Genomic DNA, 25,331 nt, shown 5'->3' on the forward strand with positions numbered 1-25,331 from the left:
CTGACCGGGGATAGGGTCAGAAAAACTTTCTTTGTTAAAGATACAACAGTCTGACCCTCTCCTTAAAGGCTGAAAAACACTCTCAGTCGATATCACTGGGCCCTGCAAAAGCAGGGATGGCCGACTTCAAAAGCCTTACGCTTCTTCTTTAAAAAAAGAAAAGAAAAAAAATCCCTGCTTTGATTAATCAATTCAACTACGTGAGCAAGAGGGTTGGAGGCTCATCTAAGCGGAAGGACCCATCTTCCCAGAATTCCTCAGTGAGCATCAGCTTGTTCCACCATGGAAACATGAGATCATCAGAGCCTGCGCTCGCTGGCAGAGCAGTACCTCTGAGGGCGGATGCAGACGCAGCTGCCGGATGCCTGGGGCCAATGATCAGATCATGCCTGGGTTGGAAAAATCTCCCTTTGTATGTAAACTGAAGAAGGCGTGTGCCTGTTTGTGCACAAGACAGCGCACAGGTGTGTGTTAGATTGTAAGGCCAGAGGGGCCTATTAGCTCATCTGGTCTGACCTGTACAACAGAGGCTGGAGAATTTCACCCTGTTACCCTGTGTGTGTGTGTGTTGTTTGTTTTAAAGGGCTGCTGGAAGATACGAACTGTGGACTATTTGTGATGAATCTGGGGAAAATCCACCCCTGAAATGCTGCGTAACGGAAACAGCATTTGTTAGACTTATCTATATTACCAGAGCAATTTAAGGCCCAAACCGAGATCAGGGCCTCATTGTGCTGGGTGTGGCACAGACACAACCTGACAGACTCTCTGCCCCAAATAACTCCCAGTCTAAATAGGTAAAGACCAGCTTATAGTTAGTTGTCATTTTGCAGATGGGAAAACTGAGGTCCAGAGTGATGGTGCGATGGGTCAAAGGTCCCACAGGGAGTTAGTGGCAAAGCTGGGAACTGCATGCAGAGGTCCTAGTCCCCTGACTCAGCCCCAAGGCAGTTCTACCGCTGAATTAGAGCTTTTTCCAGCTGAGTTGCTCAAAGCCCTCCCGTCCGATAGCCTGGTGAGCGGCACAGACGGACAAGGGGGTTCCATGACGAGCCCAGGGGTGAGTTCGTTCTGCGCTCCATTGCTTTTCCATTTCAGTACAGCATGTGTCCCCTTATGTACAGGACAGGGATGCTGGAAAATCCCAAAAGCCAAGGCAAAGGCCTGACTGGTTCTGAGTGAAGTGCATGGCAGAGAAAACAGGAAGCCGGCGGGGCAGTGGCTGGTCCTTGGAGCAGGGGAAGTCGGGGAGCCGTGTCGCTGTGGCAACCCACACACCAAGTGTGCTTCGTGGCAGCTGCCGGTGGCGTTTCGCAGCAACCCAGGCTCCTCTGAGTCAATGGAAAAGCTGAGCCAGGCCTGGAGGCCAGGGGAGAGTTTGTCGGTGTCATTAAGGGCCCTGGTCGTTTCCCCTAGATGCTGCCCTACCCGCACGCACTGCAAGCCCACACATGAGAGAGCAGGTTGGGAGTTTAATTCGATCTGCTCGGGGCTCAAATTCCTGCTGGGGCCTCATATTCCCCCATCCTGGGGTTTCTGACCCCGAGAGAGGCTGGGAGCCAGAGTCTGCAAGCTCTTTCAGGGCGGGGACCATCTTTTTGCTCTCTCTTTGTACAGTGCCTGGCACATCTAGGCACAACTGGAATACAGAGGATGCCTTTGACTTTGGATCCCTCAGTGCTGCCTCCTCAATTGGCTGGAGGGGTGTGTGTGAATTGTGACTAATGCCTGGTACCCCTTTTTCTGCTTCCCGTCCCAGACAGAGGGCTGAAGGAGCTGCAGCGTGCTCAGAATTAGCCGATCAGGGGAATGAGGCCCCTGGGAATCTTGCCGGAAACAGAGGGGGGCATTGTTCTGTACTGGAGGGGGGAAACCGAGGCACAGAGACATGCCTAAGGTCATTGAGTGAGTCAGCAGCAGAGCCAGGAATAGGACGCTGGAGTTCCTCTGTCTCAGATAACTACCCCCTGCGGCCGGTGGGGGGCCCTTTTTCTCAGGTCCCTAGGACATGGCTGCTTGTCTGCTCCCACTGTGCTTATGGTCTAATGCCAGGACAGGGTAACCTTGCTGCAGAGTTATCTAGAGCTGCAGCCCCCAGTTTTGCCCTGAGGTCAGGGGGCCAGTTGGGATCCAGAGATTTTGCCTGAAGTTGATGCTGTGCTTGGAGGATGTTTCATTATGATGGAGCCCTGTGCCTGGGCCCACCTTCTTTGGCCCACACAGCAGCAGGCAAACTAGGGGTGCAAGGGAGCAATCCCACCCACACACACACACACTGGCCCTTCTGCCACTCCAGAGTTTTGTCTGCATGGGGTGGAACAATGGGCACTAGGACCCAGTGAATTCTCATCAGGTGGATCAGGAGGTGCTAATGCAGACAAACCAGTTTGGGATGAGCAGCACACAGGGCCATAACTGGTGTCCCCAGAGCCGCAGGAGAGAAAATCCATTGGGGATTTGGCTCCCAAAGAAGCAGGGGAGTGGGAACCTAGCTAACTTCAGTCTTTTCTGAGGGCTGGAACGATGGGTTCCTACGCAGACTGTGATGAGAAACTCCAGCCTCAAAGGTGAGTAGCCCAGATGGGTGTCTTTGACCCCAGTCAGCCCACTGGTTCACACGTATCCCTGCTGGGGGTACACACAGGACTTCCAGGGGGTACATCAACTCATCTCAATATTTGCCTAGTCTTGCAACAAGCTGCATAAAAAGCACTAGAGTGATCAGTACAAACTCAAACTTCATAGAGACAGTGACTTGTTATCTGCTCTGTATACTATACACAGAAATGTAAATGAAATATTTATATTCCAACTGATTTATTTCATAAGTACATATTAAAAACGAGAAAGTCAGCAATTTTGTAGTAATAATGAGCTGTGAAACTTAAATTTCTATGTCCGCTATTGCAAGGAAGTAGTTTTTAAGTGAGGTGAAACTTTGGAGTATGGAAGACAAATCAGACTCCGGAAAGGGGTACAGTAGTCTGGGAAGGTTGAGAGCCACTGATCCAAAGCGACTCCACTCCAGTGTAAATGAGATGCAAAGTGTCCCACGCTGTTTGAATCTAGCTTAGTAGATTCAGGTTCCCAAAGAGAGAGGCAGCTTCAGGATTCTCTCCTGAGTCTACCTGGTAGTGCCTATCAGTGTGGGGTCTAGAGACACTGTTTGGGGTTGTTGGGGGAGGCATCTGGAGAATCAGGCATGAGTTGTCCTTGTGATTTTATTGGCTTGTGATTTGACTGACTGTATCATACCGTGCCTGGCCTTTCAGACAGGCTGATAAATCCAGCTCAGAAAGTGGATGGTTTCTGAAAGTGGAGCCTGATCTTGTAGAGATGCAGAGGGCCAGGCCCAGGTTTTTCAGTGTGTAGCACCCACAGTTGGGACCAGACTTTCTGAAGATCTCAGCACTAACTTATGTATGTGCCTGCATGGGAGCTGAGCTGAAATTCCAGGCCATAGTGCAATGGAATGTGTGCTGCCATAAGCTACTACTCCCTAGTGTTTTCAGAATTAGACTTTTAGGAGTGACCTCCCCCCCACCTCTCCAAATAGCATGAGAATCCTAATTGTACTGGTGACCCAAAATCACTAGTTTCTGTTGAAAATTGAGGCCCATATATCCCTGGTTTCATTCTACCCTTGCTTAGACTGGGATCTCAGAGCGATGACTGTCTATTTGTTTTTGTTCGTACAGCACCTAGCACCGTGCCATTCTGGTCCATGACATTGCCATGCTATAGAAATAACAACAATAATACCCTGACTTTTATTAGCTGGCTAATTATTTTAGGCTTCGCAGAAGAAGTGGGCCTTGAGAAGGGGTTTGACGGCGAAGGGGTAGGCAGGTGGGTAAGACGGGACTGGAGATCTGTGATGTGGAAAAGCAGCATGGAAGATGATTCAGGATTGCTAAGGAGAGAAATGGTGTTTTGAAACACTGTCTGTTTCCAGCAGCTTGGGGTCAGATCTTGAGCTGATGTCACAGGGTGTGGCACCAATAGAATGACAAGGATTTATACAGCTATCAATTCTATTATGATTTGTGTGTGTGGTCGCACTGATCTTGACCGGGAGCCCGGTGTGCTAGGCATTGTACAAACAGAACAGCAAGACAGTCCTTGCCCCAATATGCTTTATAACACATGTGGATTTGGTGAATGCTGCTTATGCTTCCCACTCAAAGGTCACAAGCTCTAAATGATCATTGCCGCTTAAAGATTTTTAATCCCCTTAAATATTTCCTTTTGCCCTCCCTCTGGCTGGCTTGTCAGTTTAGACTGGACACTCTTCAGGGTGGGGATGGTCTGTCTCATTATTTGGGAGAAGGTCTCTGGTCTGTGCTAGGCAGGATGATTAGGGCGTCCCTTCTGAGTGTAGAATCCATGGATTTGGATTAGCAGGGCGTTCTGGAGTTGGAAAAGGCTCCGTTACTGCTCCTGGTGTGGTGAAAACAGTTGAGAGCCCGTGTTAAGGTTCGGAAGGCAGGTGGGGCATAATCACTGGAGAATTGTACAGGGACTTGCTCCAGCTTGTGAGGCTGCTTCATGGCTTGTTTGTTTTCTCTGAAGGAGGGTGGAGCAGAAAAACACCCAAACCCTTGCTGCTGAACAGAGAGGGTGGATTTTTCATTGTCTCTCTGCCTCTTTCCTCTGAAGGCAGGGCGAGGAGGAAGTGGTGGGACTTTACGCTCTGTCCACAATCCTGTGCCCCACCCAAAATCCCCTTTTTCCCCTTCAAAATGAGCAGCAATGAAATAGCAAATGTTAACGACCACCATTAGGCTTCAGAGTCAACGTATCACTCAGCAGTAAAGCGCTTTACGAGGATTTCAGAGCTTACCCGGTTGGAACCACAGGAGCAGCTTTGCCATGTGGGAGGTGATTTTGTGGGAGCTGGATTTTAAGCCAGAATGGTGGAAATCACACCTGCCGGGGGATTTTGTATCCCATGTGAAAGATAGCGCCTCCATCAGGACCTAGCGCCATCTGCTCACAAGCGGAGAGTGCACCCTGCTGCATTGCAGACACTGCTACCTGTAGCAGCCTGGCTTTTCTTTAGAGGTCTCCCATCCAAGAACTGAGCAGGGAGGCAGTGTGGCCTAATGGAAAGAGCAGCAGCCTGGCACTCAAGAGACGAGCATTCTATTCTCAGCTCTGCCATTGGCCTGCTGGATGACTTTGGGCAAGTCACTTTGCCTCACCATGCCTCAGTTCTCCCTCTTGTAAGATGGGGATAATGATATTGACTTGCTTTGAGACCTACTGAGAAAAAAGGGCAGGCAGGCACTACTATTAGGCTGCTTCTTAGAGGTCTCCCCTCCAAATATTGACCAGGTCTGCCCCTGCTTAGCTGCCCAGACACAGCTTACAGGATGGGGGACTCTATCCTGGGAAGCAGCAAGTCTGCAGGAGATTTGAGAGTTGTGGTGGGTAATCAGCTGAACATGAGCTCCCAGTGCCATGCTGCGGCCAAGAGGGCTTATGCGATCCTGGGATGCAGAAAGAGGGGAATCTCGAGGAGGAGCCAGAGAGGTGATTTTACCTCTGTATTTGGCACTGGGGGTTCTGGTGCCCACAATTCAAGGATGTTGATAAATTGGAGAGGGGTCAGTGAAGAGCCATGAGACTGATTAAGGGTTAGAAAACCTGCCTTACCGTGAGAGATGCCAGGAGCTCTATCTATGTAGCTCAACAAAGAGAAGGTTAAGAGATGACTTACAGGTATAATACCTACATGGGGAACATATATTTACTAGTGGTCTCTTCAATCTAGCAGAGAAAGGGGTAACAGGATCCAACGGCTGGAAGTTAACACTGGACAATTCAGCCTGGAACTAAGGGGTGAATTTTTAACAGTGAGAGCAATTAACCATTGGAACAACTTACTAAGGATCATGGTGGATTCTCCACTGGCAAGTTTTTAAATCAAGTTTGGATGTTGGTCTACAAGATCTGCTCCAGGAATGATTTGGGGGAGGTCTCTGGCCTGTGCGATCCAGGAGGTCAGACCAGATGGTCACCATGGTCCCTTGGGGCTTTGGAACCTATGATGAGTGCACAACTTTTGATGACAACACAATAGCAAAGAAGCCAGGCCTTGGAGATACCGTGGACAGCACCCCCTCCCCACAGCCCCAGCTGTGTTAGAGCCCGTCCCGCTGCCTCGCCCCATCTGTATGCACCACACAGTTCTGGCCCCATGGGGTCCCACTAACCGAGTCGTGTACCAGCCTGTCTGGGAGCTCCCGGCCCAGGGCAGGTTGGAGCAGCAGGACGTGTGCCCAGAAGCCACAGATCACTGGAAAGGAATGTGATGGCAGCAGGGAAGGTGTCGTCATGCTCATTAAGGTGCCAATCATGTCCTGATGAGAGAGGCCGGCTGGACAGCGGAAGACACCCCAATCCCTGCATGAGGTTACTCCTGGCTCTTAGCCTCCCTCTACTGCCTCCTCCCCTCCCTTCTGCTGACACACATGTTTTCGTCCCATGCCCCTACACTGCTTACGTCCTCACAGGCCTGGTCTGCTGGCTCCCTCCAGCCCAGCTGTTCTATGCTTCAGGGCAGAGCCCCCAGGGTCCAGAGGGAACTGAATCCCTATCCCACTGCAACACAGCAGAAGTTATTGGAGACAGACTAGAGGGAGCAGGGTTTTAGCCCGTGTAGCCAGAGCTAAGGCCCTGTCTACACTGCGGGCGCTATAGCTTCACAGGTAGGGTGCTGTAGTGTGGCTGCTTCCTACAGGGACAGAAGTGGGCATTTCATTGCTATTGGATCTCCCCAAGCATCCGCATCTACAGCAGGAGTGAGACTGGTACATCCCTCGGCGCTGTAGCTATGTTGAGCTAAATGTTAAGGGTCGTCCAGGGAGCAGCTCTGATGGATGATCTCATCTGGGCACTAGCAGGACCGGGATAGAACCCAAGAAGCAGGGCCCAAGAAGTTGGCCTGGCCCAATGAAATTAATAGGCGGCAGGTTTCAAACAAACATGAGGACATTCTTCACACAACACACGGCCAGCAGATTGTGGATTAAAAATCTGGTAAACTTTCCATTTCCATTCTGCAGGAAATTCCTTTCAAAATTTTCTTTCATCGCAAATTGGCAGGAAGAGTTGAAATTCTAAATGCTTCATTTTGACTTTTGTGTTAATGAGAGAATGAATTTGCATCATGGCCAATCACAGTACAATCTTGAGTTTTGGAAGAAGGCTATAAAAGTCGCCGGCCTGGAATAGCGACGTGGCAAGACAGAAGATATAATATCATCAGTATGATAGAAAACAACACAGACGTCAGAACGATAGAGTGAAAATAAAGTGCTTGGACCTTATTGAAAGGAAACGTTGGATCATTTTCCATTATCCACTGATACATTTTCGGGAACCATTTTGATTTTGTTCAGTCAGGATTTTCTGATAGGAAACTGTTTTGTCGGTAAATTTTCAACCAGCGCTTGAGCTAGATATTAGCTCTACCAACCTCAACAAAGCTGCTCCCACTGATTCTCAAAGAAAATCCCCCTCCCTTTCCTTGTTCTGCCTACACCTGTGAGGGTAATTGGAGCATCACCAGCCCCAGCTGTTCAGGCCCTAAAAAACTCATGAGATTCTATTAAAAAATGAATCAGGGTCTTTTTCTTTGCTATTTGGCTTCTGAGCCTTTAGGGTCGCGCTCGGGTCCTGTTCTCAAGTTTTTTTTTCCTGCAACCACTAGGCTAGAAATGTACTTTTAGCTTTAAGAAGAGAACCAAATATCGCAAGAGTTGTCAACACTTGCTTGGTTTTTTTATATGACTGCAACGCCTAGGCCAGGCCACAGCCCCTGCCCCAAAGAGCTTATAGCCTGAATACATAAGAGGGATGTGATTGGCCCAAAGTCACACAACAGGTCAGAGCCAGGAGTAGAACCCAGATCTCCTGTCTCACAACATACTGCACTGGCCAGAAAATCAATCCCGTGCCCTATCTGTAGACCATGCTGCCAGCTGGCAAGGCCCCTTCGCCGTATTACCAATAGCTTGAAGCCACTTAGCTGGCACAAGGAGATGAGCTCGCTGGACGTTCGCCCCAGCACGAAGGCCATCGGCAGCATCTCTTAGAGGAGAGAGTTTGTGTTGTTGCATCACCCAAAGTGAGGCGCTGGGCTGGCGAATGCAGGAACTGTTCTGAGCCTAGCAATGAAGCTTCCAGGAGGCAGGGCCGGCTGCAGCATCAGGTCTTTGCAGTGGCCAGTAAAGATCCTGCCTGTTTATCTTGCAGAGCAAATCGAGCAGCGTCCAACTCTATCTGCCGCTACTGGCCTGGCCGGCTGGTGGCTAGCATCCCCCTGGACATGGTCCGTGGAAGAGCAGCTAGGCCAGGAGCTGTTTCTCCAGGTCCATGCCTTTAGCTCTGAAGGGCCCGGATTCGAAACTCACTGAGGACCCAGCTGCAGGGTGTCACTACAAAAACAGTGCTGTAAAGCCCTTCCGCCACACAGAGCACGTTCACTCTCAGGCTTTGCAGAGGCGCCACGGGGAGTCAGGCACCAAAACGGTATTGAAAGCCAATGGGAACTGGATGCCGAACGCCTTCCAACCCCCCGGCCTCGGTGAGTTAATTCAGAAGCCCCTTTGCAAAGAAGTGAAGTAGATTAATTCCCCCCATCCGCCAGTGCCAATCCACCTTCGTTCCCGTTTTCTAATGGGGTCCCCTACTGCTGACAAAAGATTCCTAGTCCCCGCTCCCAAAGCAGGCCCAAAGCGACACCTGCTTTCTAAACCCCCCTGCTTGCTGGATTTAAGTTTCCTTAGAGACGCAGAGTGGCTGGGTGCTGGCTGGCTCTCTGCGCTTGTGTAAACAGGACCAGCCCTGTGCTAGGCTACAGGGCTTGCTAGGGTGGCACTGGGTTGATTTTCTTGGGTGTGCCAGCGAGTGCCGCCAGGTACAGGGCTGATGTCAGCTGGCTCGAGAAAGGGAAAGCTGCTGGCTCTGAGCAGCCACTCCAATGTTCCTCGTTTGCCTTCCCTGTGACGGGCCCAAGCAGCAGTGGGGCTAGCTGGACGCATTTGTAACTGAGCAGTGTTGAGAGGTAATTGACGACTGCCACAAGAGGCTGGGGGGGCACTTACGGGACCCTTACATGCCAGCCAAGGTGATTCTAGCCCGGTGCTAGCTGGAGATGGACGATCAAAGAGGTGGAGCTGTGATCACCGCGTATGTTTCAACACATGGCTTCTGCCTTGGGACAAGTGGACATGGGCCGGGCACGGCAGGGACTCTGCCAGCCAGGCTGTCATGGAAAGGGTGGGTAGGTGCCTCTTATGGGTGTCTTGGTTCCTCCCCAGCTGCAGCGGGAGTGTAAGTCAGGCTTTGGGGGACTGCATGGGTGGGGGATGGGGGCAGTGGCTGTGCTGCAGGCTCAGCGCTCTTGCCTCCAGGAGAACTGAGCACCCTCTGGGGTTCGGGGAGGTGGGATCCGAATGCGAACCTGGGTCCCAGTCTCAGAGCTTGAGTCCAGCTCCTAGGCACCGTAGGCAGGGGAAGAGCCAAGCTGAGCTCTGCAGGGGGCACTTGCCAGCAGGTCAGATGGTGCCAACTCTGCCACCCTGTTTCCACCTTGCTGATGCCCACCCACGGTAGCAACAGGGTTGGCGGGGGGTGTTTGATGACGGGGAACAGGAAGGGCTGGGTCATGGGCTATGGACCTGAGTGACAGAAGAAGGGGGTCAGGCAATGGGGTTGTGTGGGAGGTGGAGAGAAAGAGATGGGGAGAATCGTAGAATATTAGGATTGGAGGGGACCTCAGGAGGTCATCAAGTCCAACCCCCTGCTCAGAGCAGGACCAATCCCCAGATGGGTTTTTACCCCAGTTCTCTAAATGGCCCCCTCAAAGATTGGACTCACAACCCTGGGTTTAGCAGGCCAATGCTCAAACCACTGAGCTATCCCTCCCCCCACAAGGAGGCATAGGTGATGGCTGGGGATGGGAGGATGAGAAGGGAGGAGATGGGGTGTGAGTCTGGTAGTGAGGCAGGGCCAAGATGGCAGGAGGTGGGGGTCAGGTGACAGGGCTGGGGCTGGGAGGTGGGGCCTGGGTGCCCAGGTGGGTGGATGGGGATGGGGTCTGTGTGCCCGGGTGCGGGGAGGTGGCCGTGAGACAATCTCTCTCTTGCAGTGAGTTCCCTGCTCCAGAAAAGCTGGAAGAACGCGAGACCCTCCCTTGGTGTGGCACTGAGAGTGCCCTCCGGGGGCTGTATCGGTCCATGCCAGACCAAGGCCAGAGGGGAGCGGTGCCGTGGCAGAGGGCGCCCTCGCTGAGGGATGGGCATGTTCTGCCCACTCGCAGCAGGGACAAAGGGGGGAGCAGAGGCTAGCTGCACTGGGGCTCTGGCAGTGCTGGCTTCGGCGCTGGTCCCTGTGGGCAGGAGGCCCCCGGGGCTCTTGGGAAAGACCCACTGCCTGGGGAAGGCCTCCCAGTGGCAGGGCCAGACAGCTCAGCCCTGCCCTGCGGGGACCCACCTCGATGGGTGAGACGGGAGCCCCTTTCCTCCTGCGGCTCTGTGCCCAAACTGCCAATGAGGGGCTCCCGATGTTAGCGCCAGCTCGGACGGGGACCAGGCTGAGCCCCACCAAACTCGTTCCACGCGGGAGGTGGTAACAGCTCCTGGTTCCTAGGAGCCTGGCTGGGTCTGACCCGTGGATGGGCTCCATTCACAGACCGAGGGGCCTGGTCCCAGGAAGGCCACAATCCCAGTTCAGGCCAAACCTCCCCCTGAGAATGGCACCGCCTTTGGGGTCACCCCTGTTTAGATGCGTTCTCCTGCCCAGTCGTGGACTGGCCCGAGTCCGGTTCCTCCAGCCCACGCTCTCCTCCATTGGCATTGCAGGGACCAAAAGGATCTGGAGAAGCAGGACTTGGCCGAGCAGGAGGAGGGAGCCGTATCCATCCAGGACATGGAGCTGAAAGAGGAGTGGCAAGACGAGGAGTTCCCGGGGTAAGAGATGCAGCGGGAGAGGAGACTGCACGGCAGAGTGGGGAGTGCTGGCTGGGAACCTCCCCACGTCTCTTGTCGCCCCGTCCCAGGAGCAATGGGAGGTAACACAGATGGCCCCTGCCCCCCTCACATCACTGCCCCTGGGGGACCCAAAGGGCTGGCGCCACCATGGTGAATTTGGAGGACGGGGTGGAGAGGGAGGGAGTGGAGCTAATGGGGGAACGGAAGGATGAGAAAATACTGAACAGGTGTTGGTCTAATGAGGCAGCTGGCACCAGAGAGCTCAGGGCAGAGCCAAGGGGTTCAGAGTATGGGAGGGGGCAGCTGCCCCGGATAGCCCCCTGGCCTGGCGGTCTCAGAACTCCTGGGTTCTGTGGCTGACTCAGGGCAAGGAATGCACTAATCGAGTGGATAGAATGGGAGATGGGCAACCAGGACCCCAGGGTTCTGTGCCCAGCTCTGCCAGTGACTTGGGGAGAGTTGCTTCCTGGCTCTGTGCCTCAGTTCCCTCCCTGTAGAATGGGGATCGATGGACAAAATAACTAGCAAACAGTTGGCCATAAAGAGGAAGCAAAGTCTCTATTTAACCCCCACCGTGGAAAGCACCCGGCACAGACACTCTGAGCACACGCAAGCGCAGTTGGTGTCTGTGACTGGATCCATCAGGCCTAACACCTGCCACAGCGTCGCTGCAGGAACTGTATTCCCACCTCCTTCCGATAGGCAGCTGCTTTCAGCGGTCACGTGCCAAATGGTGCACAGCTGTGCCGGCTGAGCTCTGCTCTTTACCCAGCGGGTAGTGGAGGGGGGAGGAGGGAGGGAAGGAGAGAGGACAGAAAAGGATCCGCATTGTAAATGACATGAGGTGGGGTTTGAGAGCCAGGGCAAAGCCTTCTCGGGAACCTGGGTTCAAATCCTCATGTGAAGTGAGCTGGGTGGTCTCAGCCCATGGGTTTGGTTTGGTCCACTACATTGTGTGGCTGTCGGGTCCGGCTCATCCTGGACGTGAGAGGGCAGAGGGCCATCGGCAGAGCTGTGGGTGTGAGGAGACAAGGTCTGGAATAGCAAGGGGGCCGGGTGCTGTCGGTTGAGACTGAGGGGCATCGGCAGAGCTGTGCATGGGCAGCTCAGGGCTGGAATAGCAGGGACAGCAGGGAAAGGTTTCAGCAGCAGAGCCTCCTGTGTGTGAAACTTGCTCCGCAACTGACTCCACTGTAGGTAGCTCTGGAGCTAAGTCCGTGTCATTATTCCCATTTAACAGATGGGGAAATTGAGGCCCAGTGTGATGACATAACATTCATTCGAACACACAGCCCCCACCTTGGCTCTAGCCACTTGCCTCCCCTCCCAGAACCAGGAATGGAACCCATGAGCCCTGACTCTCCCTCTGCCCTGCCCTGCTCTAACCATTAGATCACGCTCCCTTCCCAGAGATGAGGATAGAACCTGACTCCTAGTTCAGAGCTAGGAGGGATGCTCCAGCCCAGCATTTCTCAACCTTTTTGATACCAGGGACTGGCTTGCATCAGGGAGATCTCAGGGACCGGTGGCAGTCCACGGACCGGCCACTGAGAAACACTAGCCGTCCCTGACCCGTCCCCCTGAGTGTCTCATCCTCCCATCTTCCAGGCCTCTCCCGGAGGAGGTCTCTGAGGAGGACCTTGAAGACTCCAGCGGGGAGCCCAACCCAGGTAAGGCTGTGCCCAGGGGGCGGGTGAAGGTAGGAAGGTAAGACCCTAAGAACACCATCAGGGAAAGCTCTGGGTGTGGGAGTGCTGGGGGTGCTGCAGGGCAAGGGCGACGTCCCCATGCATCCCCAATCCCCCAAACACACCCAGGGCACAGCTGGCCTGGGTGGGAAGGTTTGGTCCACTCGGCCCCAAGCCAGCGATCGTTGTATAAGCAGCAGCGTTTTCTGGACGATACGTTTTTCCTTGCCTCCCCTCTCTCTTTTCTGTTTCACGTCCCTTTTCTCTTGCTTTTGTTTGTCTTGATCCTTCTCCCCACACACACACACCAGTTGCCCCCAACACCCTGGAGCTGTGCGGAAAACGGCATATGAAGAAGCGGCTGCCAGCGCCAGATCTCAGCCTGTCTTTAGACCGGGCCGAGGGCTCAGTGCAGTCGGGCGATTACCCAGAGTGCACGCCGGACGGCAGCCTGGACATCAACGTGGATGAGCTGGAGACACCGTCCGAGAGCGAGCTGCTGGACGGGCCAGAGAGCGGCCATGACTTCGAGTGGGAAGGTGGGGCCAGAGAGAGGATGCGCCTGTGGCTGGGCATCAGAGCAGGGGAGGGTTCAGTGGGGGCAGGTCTGGCTGAGGTGCAGGGGTGGGTGGGAAGCAGGCCTAGGAGGGGCTCATATTGGCAGGGGGCTTAGACAAAGCTGAGGTGGTGGGTCGAGATCGGCAGGGGAGTTGGAGTGGTGGGTCAGGAAGGGTGAGTGGAAATGGGGGGCAGGCTTGGCAGAGTGGGCTGGGACTGGCTGGAGATTTGGAGGGACAGTTCCAGGGAAGTTGAGTGACAGGTTCAGTCTCAGGGACCCCCTTGGGACTGTCCCGTGATGTGCTGAAATTACCTGAGAGTCCGTTTTCCCTGCCAGCATGGGACTCCAGAACCCTGCCTTGTTGAGCCAGACACGCTAGCCTGCTGCAACACAGACTCAGAGTCTGGACCATGCCCCCAAAACTGCAGGCTCCAAGTGAAAACAGATTAGCAAGTTACCTGCCTCTAGCACCCAGACACCCAGCTCCCAATGGGATCCAAACCCCAAATAAATCCGTTTTTACTCTGTACAAATCTTATACAGGGTAAATTCATAGATTACCCACCCTCTATAACACTGATAGAGAGAGAGGCACAGCCGTTTGCTTCCCCAGTTATTAATCACTTTTGGTTTATTAATAAACAAAAATGATTTTATGAAGTATAAGGATTTAAGTGGTTTCAAGAAATAACAGACAGAACAAAGTAAGTTACCAAGCAAAATAAAGCAAAAACATGCAAGTCTAAACCTAATACATTAAGAAACTGAATACAGGTAAATCTCACCGTCGGAGATGTTTCAATAAGCTTCTTTCACAGACTAGACTCCTTCCTAGTCTGGGCCCAATCCTTTCCCCTGGTACAGTCCTTGTTAATTCCAGCAGACATCTTAGGTAGAGACTAGGGGTTTTCTCATGACTGGCCTCCCCCTTTTATAGCTTTGGCACAAGACCGGAATCTTTTGTGTCTCTGGGTCCCCACCCCTCCTCCTAAATGGAAAAATACCAGATTTAAGATGGATTCCAGTATCATGTGACCTGGTCACATGTCCAGTGAGACCTCATTCTTCATTACCCACAGGCTGGCCCACATGTACACAGGAAGGTTTGCAGTAAACAAAGCCATTTACAACCAATTGTGCTAGTTAATGGGAGCCATCAAGATTCTAAACCACCATTAATGGCCCACACTTTGCATAATTACAGTAGGACCTCAGAATTATACTTCATATTTCTACCTTCAGATACAAGAATGATTCATGCATACAAATAGAAGGAATACATTCAGCAGGTTATAACCTTTATGATACCTTACAAGAGACCCTTTGCATAAAGCATATTCCAGTTACATCGTATTCACAGTCATAAGTATATTTCCATAAAGCATATGGAGTGCAACATCACTTTGAGGCTGGGTAGAGGTTGGAGTGGGTGGAGGGAGGGAGTGGGGCCTGAGGGGTGGGGTTAAAGGGAGGGGTGGGGTTTGGTTGGAGCTTTGAGGAGGAGGTTCAAGTATTGAGTAGGGAATTGGGGTGGAGTGGTGAGGGGTTGGGGGGGTTGAGAGATTGGTTGGTTGATGGAGTTGGGGGATGAGGGGTTGGGGAATGGGTGGGAGGGTGAAGGGCTGGTTGTGAGGGGGGAAGGGGTCGAGGGGTTGGTTGGAGTGAGAGGTGGAGGGAGTTGGGGGATGGTTGGGAGACTGAGGGGTTAGGGTGGTTGGTTGTGGTGAGGACTTGGGGGGTCGAGGGTTGGTTGGGTTGGAGGGTTGGTTGTGGTGGGTGGTTGAGGGGTTGGAGGGTTGGTTGGGTTGGGGGTCGAGGGTTGGTTGTGGCGAGGGATTGGAGAGTCGAGGGTTGGTTGGGGTGAGGGTTGGTTGGTTGATGGAGTTGGGGGATGGTTGGAGGGGTGAGGGGTTGGAGGGTTGAGGGATTGGTTGGGGTGAGGGGTTGGGGGAGTCGAGGGGCGGGATGGTTGGGGTGAGGGGTTGGGAGGTCGAGGGGCAGGCTGGTTGGAGTGAGGGGTCAAGGAGTTAGTTGTGAGGGGTTGAGGGGTCGAGGGGTGGGTTGGTTGGGGTGAGGGGTCGAGGAGTTAGTTGGGGTGAGGGGTTGGAGAGTCGAGGGCTGGTTGGGGTGAAGGGTTGTTTGATGGAGTTGGGGGATGGTTGATGGGGTGAGGGGTTGGTTGTGATGGGTGGTTGAGGGGTTGGAGGGTCGAGGGTTGGTTGGGGTGAGGGATTGGGAGATGGTTGGGGGGTGATGGGTTGGGGGTGGTTGGTTGCAGTTTGGGGTGGATGTTTGGTTGGAAGGTTTCAGGGGAGCTGGACTTGCGGGGAAGGTTTGGGAAGGGACTGGGTCATTTGGGGGGTTATTCTCCTTTCCCTGGCCTCATTCCCCCACACCCAGTGACCCCCATCTCATGGGCAGCCCAGGTTCTCTTTGGTTATTGGTAAAAGTGCAGAAAAGAGCCCGGGAGCCTTTCCTAATACTAGCCCCCCATCCCATCCCTTCCCCTCCGCAGACGAACTGCCCAGGGCCCGGCGCCTCGACAGCAGCCTGCTCGAGGAGAAACTCGGCGAGGGGCGCATTGTGGACGTCGAGGACAAGGATGGACGGAAGTGGAGGATCTTCCTGACAGACGAGCGGGAACAGAAAGTGGATCTGAGTGTCGTCGAGCCCTACAAGAGGGTCATCTCCCATGGGGGTAATGGGGGAGCGCGTAGCCCTGGGGTTCTGGTGCTTAGAATGGGAGGCAGCAGGACTCCTGGGTTCTAGTCCTGACTTTTGCAGGGGAGTGGTGTCTAGTGGTTAGATGGGGGCAGGTGGTGCTGGGAGTCAGGGCTCCTGGGTTCTATTCCCGGCTCTGAGAGGGGAATTTGGTGCAAGGGGACTGGGAGTCAGGACTCCTGGGTTCTCCTGGGAGTAGGGTCCCAGAGTTATGAACAATTGGTAAACACAGCCAATTGGAGGAAGCTCCTACCCCAAGAAATCCACGACCCCAGCCCTACAGGACCTCGGCGTCCGAGCCTGCTGTTCTAAACCCAGTTCCGCTCAGCCTGTGGCCCCCAGGGCACCATGGGACGCCGTTCACAATGGCAGCACCGTCCATGTGGGTCGGGTGCCAAGCAAAGCAGCAAAACCGACCTGGTCTGGGCCAATCATGGAGCTTCCCCGTGGGGGAGCACAGGTGTGCCAAGGTGTAAGGGGGCGGGCCTGTGCCAGCTGGACCCACTGGCTCTGCTCTGCCACTCCAGGGTACTACGGGGAAGGCCTCAACGCCATCATCCTCTTTGCCTCCTGTTACCTGCCCCACAGCAGCATCCCTGACTATCAGTACGTGATGGAGCACCTGTTCAGGTGAGCATGCTGCCCCCTGCTGGCCAATGAACAAACCACATGGGTAACAGCCTGGGAGGGGAGGGGCGGGCGGTGGGCTGGGGGTGGCTCTGGGCCCTCCACTGGAAAGTGACACCGACATAAAGCTGCGGTCACTGGAGGGGGCAGAAGGCATGTTGCCTCCTTAAGCCTCTGCATCAGGTACGTTCCCAGGCTGGGCTGGGCTTCCCCCTACCCCGGTCTCAATTCCTCTGAGGCTCAGCGCAGCACAGAGGGGCAGGGGAGCTGGCATCAGATACTCAGTATGTTCAGGCTGTCCTGGCAGCATAAAGGAGCCTTAAAGTGGGTGCAAATGCCCCCTAATGTCAGGGCCTTGTACCCTGCCCTGGCACCGCAGGCAGCTGGGCGTGTGGCCGGAGCGCAGTGCACGCTGGCTGTTCCCTGCTCCAGGTTGAGTTCCCAAGGCTCCTCTGACTTACTCCACGGCACCAGAATACGCGGGAGCCCAAAGGCAGCTTAAAACCATCCTCACCCTGAGTTCAGGGACAGAGTAACTGGAGATCGGCTGTAGTGCCGGGAGCAGCAGGAACAGATAAACCCCTGAATAGGTCTGAAGTCCATTGTGGGTAAGTGGGTGGGGGCGCCTTTGCCCTGAGTTCTTGGAATCTCCCCATAAACATCAGGAGGGACTGGGATGCCATCGCAGCTGTTTCTCTGACGCTTTGCTGTCCTGGTAAATCGACCCTTAAAGTGCCCAAACCATCTTTTAAAACAAGTCTCTCTTTCATAAGTCTCCTCCTCAGCCCTGCCTGGCTGCCTGCCGCGCTGCCAACGGGAACATGGGCTGTTCCCCTTCTGAACTCACTCACAGTCTCTTCCGTAAATGAGGAGTGTCAGTGCACTAGTCAGGACGGGGAAGCTGCTGGCACAGGAGGATTAAATGCTACAGCAATGGGAGTTCTGTGAATGCCTAATATAGAATATGGGCTAGTAGTTAGTGCTGGTGACTGGGCATCAGGACTCCTGGGTTCTCTACGCAGCTCTGCAGCAGGGAGGGAAGTGCGGTCTAGTGGTTAGGGGAGGGAGGGTTGGGGGCAGGACTCCTGGGTTCTCTGCCAAGCTCTGGGTGGGGAATGTGGGCTATTGGTTAGCACAAGCGTCAGAGGGTCAGGACTCCTGCATTCTACTCCCTACTCATTGTGTGACCATAGGCTAGTCACAGCCCTTCTCTGTGCCTCAGTTTCCCATCTGTGAACTAGGGGTGGGGGGTAAGACAATTTATCTCACTGCGGAGGGCCAGGGGGGAAGGGGCGCACGTGATGTGAAGCTAAATCCACGACAGTAGCGTGGAGGCGCTTTGTGCCTAGAGGAGGGCTAGTTCCAGGCCTCCTCTCTGCTCTCCCGGCAGGTACATCATCGGGACCCTGGAGGTGATGGTGGCAGAAAGCTACATCCTGGTGTGTCTGAACGGCGCCACGCTCCGCAGCCAGATTCCGTCCTTCGGCTGGATAAAGCAATGCTACCAGACCATCGACCGGCGGTACGACACAGCAGGGGACCGCTGCTTCCTCAGCCCACAAAGGGGGGGCTCGATCTTTGCTGTTAGCCCTATCCCCCTTCCATTCCCCCACTTACTCTAACCATTGGTGAGCCAGGACTCTATGAGGAGCCTGTGGAGGAGCTGGGAACCGAACACACAAGTCCGAATTCCCAACCACCCTGCTCTAATCACTAGAGCCCTCTCTCCTCCCGGGGTGGGGAATAGAACTCCGGAGTCCAGCCCCACACGTCACCACAGGTGTGGACAGACCCAGGAGTCCTAAATACCTTCCCTCCCGGAGGTAGGACTAGAACACAGGGGGTTTCATACTGAGCCATCTGCACTAACCCACAGACTCCGCTCCCCATCCAGGGCTGCTTTGTCGCCCATATGGAGGACTCGGGACTGGGTGGGTTTCCTGTTCAGTTCAGCGGCGGCTCTGGCTGGCTGCAATTTCAACCCCTTTCCCCCACACATACCACCAATCCCAGCCAGAATTTGCACCCCGTAGTCATTGGCACCAGGGAAACATCTGCTTCCTACCTGGCTCGCACGGCGCGAAGGCCAGTGAGGCTGACACTGTGATACAGGCTGGGCCATGAATAAAAATCCCAGCCTGGGTGAGGATGGAAACTGCAGCCTCCCTTGGAGGGGCTGGAAGAAGGGACTGCGCTGGGCTGTGCTGAGTATAAAGGGGTGGGGAGTTGTCGAACAAGGTTGTTGGACAGAGGCAGACCCTACGGCTCTCTCTGGCACCCCATCTCCCAGCCTCTGAGCTTTGCAAGCACAAGATGTAATCCAGAATCAAGGGATTTTTTAATTCCAGATTGGAGTGTCCATATGGGGAGCTACCCTGGTCAGTTTCCCCATGTAGACAAGCCCTTAGCTACCTTTAAAAGAAAAAACTCCAGGACTTCAGAGGCCCTTCCTTGGACCTGGAGCCCATCCAGAAACCACCTCCTGGCTCTCAATAGTTAGATGTTGGCTAATGCCATGAAGCAGGATGATTTATAGCCCTTGAAAGCCCTGTTTTTTTTAAAGCTAGGATTTTCAAAGGCTCTGGTTGAACCCTAGCAGGATTCCTTGACTCCCCTTAGCTTCCTTCAGCGCCGGCCTCAGCACTAACGACTGTAACAAGGGAGTCTCGTTAGCCAGATCAACGTCTGACTCTATTTTCAATCCTGCTAAACTCTTGGCTTCAGGGATATCTTGTGGCAGTGAGTTCCATTGGCTAATCGGTACCTCATGTCCTGTGTTCTTTGCATCGTTTCAGGCTCCGGAAGAACCTGAAGGCCATGATTATTGTCCATCCCACCTGGTACATCAAGGCGCTGATGGTCGTTTTCCGACCCTTCCTCAGGTAGTGTGAGCTGGACGCTTTACTTGGCCTGGGGGGAGGCTACTAACAGAGGGGTGCGTGTGCATGTATGTGTGTGCGAGGGGGTTGGCGGCCACCCAGCCTGCAGTATCAGAGCACCCCTGGAGATTGTGCCCAGACCACTCATAAGCCCGGTGGGATGCATGTTGTTAGCATCAGACCATCCTTGAGCCTCACCACACTCCAATATTCTGCGCCAGTGTCTGCAAGAGCAACTGCTACCCTTAGAGGGTGCTAGGAACAGCCACAGTGTCTGGTGTGTCCCCTTGCTCTCAGGACCTGAGCGTGTTAACACCTCGCTGGCTGGAGAGGCTGGAGCCCTGCCTCCCCCACAGGCTGTTCAATGCGGAGATCTTTTTCCGCCTTCAGCAATATTTCCTCCCTGAGCCTGGGCCTCCACGCGGCTGCTTGCAGTGCAGGCCAGGGCTCTGCAGGCCAGAGAGCAGCGCTGTTAGCTACACAGGTGCATGGAGCAGGCATCCGCTGTGCATCCAGACACCATGGGGGCAGGCACAGCGTAAGAGGCTAGACCAGGATTTTTTGGATGCACTCTGGCAGCATTCCCTAGGTGCCCAGATACCGTGACAGTGGGCATCATGTAAAGACCTGGATTTCGCCTGCCAGCGGCAGCCTTGTCATAGTGGTTCCCTATCCCCCTACCCAAGAAACTCAGGCCTTTACCTCGGAAGCAGCTCTGCAGTCTGGGGAAGTGCCCACCAAGAGCAAAGTGGGGTGCCAGTAAGCATAAGCCAGCCTGACACATGCTGTTCAGCAGAGGGCAGCGCCGTACATTACAGGTACCAGTTCATATTCCAGTCCCTGCAGAGAACAGCAGCAGGAGGGAGTGTAGCTCAGATTGCAAGGCTAACAGCTGGGAGTCAGATACAGGCCCCTTGCCATGCAGCCACTAGGGGTGGATACATGCTAGCTGCAGAATTCAGGTCAACGATTTTGTGATTCAGGGGCCCAATTTGAGGCATCCAAAAGGAGCCTGTTTTAAGAACGCATCGAGCACTAGCAGAGCTGCCAACTCTCTTCGTGTTTGATGTTTGTCTTAAAGCCCCAGCTCCCAGAGTTAGGTGATGACTGGAAAAATCTTGGCTTTCATTTGAGAAAAGAAAGGCGTTTTCTGCCCTCGTGGCTGGAGAGGAAAGCTTGGCATGTGACCCAGTGCAGAGAAAAGGCTCACAGACCAGACAATAAAGAAAAAGGAACTTGTTTGTTTGGCTTAAAAATCATGAGATTTAAAAACAATCTCATGATTTATTTGAGGCCTAACGTGACTGTGGAATGCCTGGAGTTGGCAACGCTGCCCCAACCCTCTGAAAATCAGGCCTCTTTCAAGGGTGTCAAGTGGGGCCCCCAGAAACAGACACCTCAAATTACTAGTCAGTTTCAAAAGTCCTGACCTTAACCTATTTGTGTGTGTGTATGCGAGTGAGTCCTGACCTTAACCTATTTGTGTGTGAGCTTGCACTATTTGCACCAAGCGTGAACAAAACAGAAAAACCCATGTGCCTTCCTGCACAGAGCATTTTCGATCAATGTAGAACTAATTCGATTTGGTCCAGCACGGACTGCAGCTGGCTCTGGGGGGTGCACGGCTTTAGAAGGCGTGACTAATTCCTGGAGCCGAATGCCCTTCTCAAAGGTCTTTATAGGCTTTTGTTCCTCACTCTCGCCCCCTGAAAGCTTTACTGTGGTGGTAGCAGTGCTGCGAGGTGGTATTTAACTTGTAACGTTTCCTTAGAATGCCTAGCCATAACGCATCATAAGGAGACACTTCCCTTGCAGTGTGTGAAACGAATGTGCCACACAAAAGTGCTGGCCTGGTTCACGAGGGGTTGGGGATGAGATAAAAGGGCCAGATTCTTGCCTGGTGTAAACTGGCATAGCTCCGTGAGCTTACACCCACTTGCACCACACCAGAGTGCCTTTTGCCGACAGGTTGCTGGTTCCAATCCAGCTTGGGATCGACGGCTGTTTGTTGACCTGTGTGCAATCAGCTGTTAGGACTCAGCACTTGGACTGTCTAACTGGCACTAATGTATCAGCCGTGGCAGCGGGGAGGCCAGGTAGATTCCATAGACGAGCTACAGCGTATCAACCCCTAAACCCACTGAGCTTTCCCTGGCGTGCATGGGGATGTGCAAATGGGGAAGCTCATGTTTCAGGGCTTCAGCTGTTGGCCTGCAGGGGTCAGGAAGGAATTTTGGCCAGATGTGTTTTGGGGATGTAGCTATTTTCTTTCTGCCACAGCAGAGGTTGGCCACATCTGGAGATGGGACACTGGACAGGCAGTGGGCATGGCTGGGTGGCTAGTGAGATGTAAGTCACGTTGCTTAACACATTTCTGGAAGGTGCCCCGGTGCTTGGGGCGGGCTAGGAACCTGGGTAGAACAGACCAGACTAGAGGGCTGTCATCCTGGCGCCCTGCGAGACACCTTGATGGGAAAACGACCACTCGAGCGACCTGAATAACCTACCCCCTCTTCTACCTCCTCTCCCAGCTCCAAGTTTGGCAGGAAAGTGCAGTTCGTGGACAGCCTGTGGGAGCTGTCGCAACAGATTCCTCTTGAGCAAGTGCACATCCCTGACTGCATCCGACAGTGAGTTGAGCGTCCTTCCTGTCTCGCATCGAGGGCTGGTGCCCCTCGGGCTGGTTGTGAGGTGCGGCGGGTTCGACTAGACTGGGAAGGGGCTCTGGATCCACCCACCTCCAGCAGAGTGAGGACTAATAAGTGGAAGCCTTTAAAATCCTCCTCCCCGCCCCCAGTCACCTTCTTCCTCTTTTTATTCCTCCACACCAAAATATTTGCCATGTCCCCCCTGCCCCCCGGAGGGGCTATTAACCCTTCACATGTAGGCAGGTCAGTGTTATTACCCCCTTATACAGGGAAGGGAAGTGAGTTAGGAATAGAACCCAGGCATCCTGGCTCCCAGTGCTACACTGGGAGAGGGCTTGCACGAGTGTAACTGTGCCAGCGACGTAGCTGCTCCAGTTCAGACCGGTCATGCAGATGCCTGAGCCGGTGACTTGCACTGGTGCACGTCACCCCCATGCAAAACTGCATTGATGCAGACAAGACCAGAGTTTACAAAGGAAAATCGTCCCTGTTCCCCTTTTGAGCTGACCTCTTATCTCAGGGCTGGGTCCCATGTTGTGTTGCAGGCCCAAGAGGCATGGCACCACCACTGCTCCTGCTGCATTCTGCACTGCTCCAGGCGCCTGAGAGGGCAACCAGACAGCAAGTGTGAAATATCGGGACACGGGGTTGGGGGTAATAGGAGCCTAGATAAGAAAAAGACCCAAAAATCGGAACTGTCCCTATAAAATTGGGACATCTGGTCACCCTAGAGCCAGAATACCCCCTTGGTGTCACACAGAGCACCCTGGCCCATCCCAGCTGCCTATGGGTTGGATCGCCACCGCTGGCATGCCCCGTATGTGGGGTCACTAGGGTACACTGGGCCTACTTTGGGGGGAATTCTCCCCTGGCCCAGGGGCTGGAGCAGAGGACAAAATCTGGGCCAATGGCCACATCAGTGCCTTCATGTCTCCTCTTTTCTCCCCTAGGCTGGATCAAAGCTGGAACGGCTCCAGGGACACAAAGCGCTGATGCTGCACAGCAGCAGCCCCCAGCGCCAGTAGGGGGCAGTGGCGCTGCTTAGTTCTGTAACTTCGTTACTTCTTCCCACCAGTGTTCCTTTAAAGGAGAAACCGAAGCGACCAAGTTTGGGAAAGGAGCTTGCCGCCGGGGCTTTGTAAATAGGTCCAGCTTAAATGGATGCATTGGTTTAAACACTGGGGGGCTTCTAAGGCTAGGCCGACTTAAATGGAGGACTTGGCTTACATGGGTTTTTATGTGAGTGCCGTTACAGTTAGAAACGGGACCGTAGAAGCATATGCCTTATTGGGATCAGTACAGGGTCCTCTGGCCTGTGAGACAGGAGGTGAGACCAGATGATCTAACAGTCCCTTTTGGTCTTGCAACCCCTCAGAGCCCGAATGTCTACACTTCAATTTTATAGTTCCGCAGCCCGAGTCAGCTGACCCAGACCAGCTGCAGGGTTTTTATCACAGTGTAGATGTATCCCTGTGGATCTAAAACCAGAGTAGCAGTTGGTCTCACTCGGACTGATCCCGGTTGGCTTTATGGATGGAAACAAGGGTTTTTTTTTGCCTGCACAGCTGCTACAGCTTCGGGAGAGGGAGTAATTTCGCCTTAGCTCAGCACTGGCCAAAGGAGCATTAGTTCCTTTGAGCCCCAAAGAGCTGATCCAGCTCTGGCAGAAGGCGCTGGATTCTGTTCTACCTCTTGCATTCTTGTGGGATCGGCACTTCGGCTCCAGCTGCAGAATTCTGTTCCCAAGAGGCAGATAACGCCCAAGTCCTGGCAGCTGGAAAAGTGATGCTCCAGTTTGTATGCTGAGCAGCTCCAGATTAGTCTGGAAGGGAGAGGGGAGAAGGGGGACCTGCTGGGGAAAGCAGTGTGGCACTGTTAGCTTTGTTAATTCCTGGCACCTTTCAAGGGAAGTGTCTCCATTGCAAATGGCACCAGAGCAGCCAAGACCTAGGTGGCTGGAAATACTATGCCAGAGTCAAAAGACTTCACTCTGCATCCTGCCACAGCTCCCCCAGGCAGTGACGGGATGCTGCAAGCTGGGTAGCAGGACAAGGGCAAATGTATTTCACAGAGAGCATTTTTCTCCCAAGTGTTTACTGTCAGGAGTCTGACGCAGGAAACTAACCAGCTCTCCCAACACCCAGGCCCATTATAACCTGGCAGTTAGCTTTCGCAGGCTACACTTCCTTGCTGTTTGTCTCTGTCCGCTGCCCAGGCATGTATCCTTAGTGCTCGACTGGTGTAAGATCCCTTGGGTGTGTGTCCTCAGCCCCGCGTATCATTGCCCCCCACCCTGCACGCTAGGGTGACCAGATGTCTCAATTTTATCGGGACTGTCCCGATATTTATTTGTTCGATCGGGATCCAGGACAAACATCAGTCGGGCCGCGAGTTGTCCCTATATTTTGCCCTCCAGAGCACACGCAGAGGGGGCTAACACGCACTCCGCCCCAACTCCACCCTGGCCCTGCCCCTCCCTCCCTCCCCAAATTGCCTCCCTGGCCCTGCCCCCTCACTGCCCTATTTGATCCCTCCCCAAATCCCCACCCTGGTCCCGCCTCTTCCCCAAGCACACCGCATTCCTCCTCCTCACCCCTCCCTCCGAGGCTTGCGCTAATCAGCTGTATGGCAGTGCAAGCGCTGGAGGGAGAGGGGAGAAGCAGGACCCGGCAGCCAGCTCAGGGGAGGTGGAGGCAGAGTGAAGGCGAGCTGGGGGGAGGGGGTATGGAGCTGCCGATGGGTGCTCAGCCCCCACCAATTCTTCCTATGCTCCAGCGGCTCCTGGGGTTTTTTTCCCCTCTGCCGGCACTCCCTCCTCCCCTCATCCTGATATTTCACGTCTCCTCTGGTCGCCCTACTGCATGCATGGGGGCGAGGAAGCTGCCAGAGTTAACCCCATGTTACTCAGACATTTTTAAGCAACAAATGGCCTGCCACATTACCAACAAACTCCCAGGCTGTTAAAGCTGCAGGAAGATTTCAGAGCTGAGAGGGAGATTTTCCAAGGCACAGCTGGCAATTCACTCCCCAGGTGCCACTGACTTTCACTGGGTGCCCAACAGCCCTGGGTGGCTTTAGCACGTCACTTTTCACCTCTTCGCTGTTCTCTTTTGTTTTGCCTTTCTTTTGGTTGAGGCTTAGGCCATGTCTACACTACAGCACAAAATCGAAATTATTAAAACCGGTTTTATAAAACTGGTTTTATAAAA

At 53.8% G+C, this 25,331-nt stretch overlaps 1 protein-coding gene across 4 annotated transcripts; it reads left to right on the plus strand.

The window, feature by feature from the left end:
- The first annotated feature begins 310 nt into the window (after positions 1 to 310).
- Positions 311 to 24,640, plus strand: BNIPL (BCL2 interacting protein like). Of its 4 annotated transcripts, none has more exons than XM_030542543.1 (10): positions 311 to 464; positions 10,872 to 10,979; positions 12,609 to 12,670; positions 13,000 to 13,227; positions 15,763 to 15,945; positions 16,496 to 16,598; positions 17,986 to 18,117; positions 19,391 to 19,477; positions 22,006 to 22,104; positions 23,073 to 24,640. In XM_030542543.1, exons 2-10 carry the CDS (start codon positions 10,939 to 10,941, stop codon positions 23,113 to 23,115), a joined length of 978 nt encoding a protein of 325 aa, XP_030398403.1. In that variant the 5' UTR covers positions 311 to 464; positions 10,872 to 10,938; the 3' UTR covers positions 23,116 to 24,640. The 4 variants fall into 4 exon arrangements, with proteins under 4 accessions (XP_030398403.1, XP_030398400.1, XP_030398402.1 ...); XM_030542540.1 differs by lacking the exon at positions 311 to 464 and adding an exon at positions 2,404 to 2,567; XM_030542542.1 differs by lacking the exon at positions 311 to 464 and adding an exon at positions 8,286 to 8,593.
- The last annotated feature ends 691 nt before the right edge of the window (positions 24,641 to 25,331 follow it).

The sequence above is a fragment of the Gopherus evgoodei genome, chromosome 24 (genome assembly GCF_007399415.2).
Source record: "Gopherus evgoodei ecotype Sinaloan lineage chromosome 24, rGopEvg1_v1.p, whole genome shotgun sequence".
In the NCBI taxonomy this organism is placed as follows: Eukaryota; Metazoa; Chordata; order Testudines; family Testudinidae; genus Gopherus; species Gopherus evgoodei.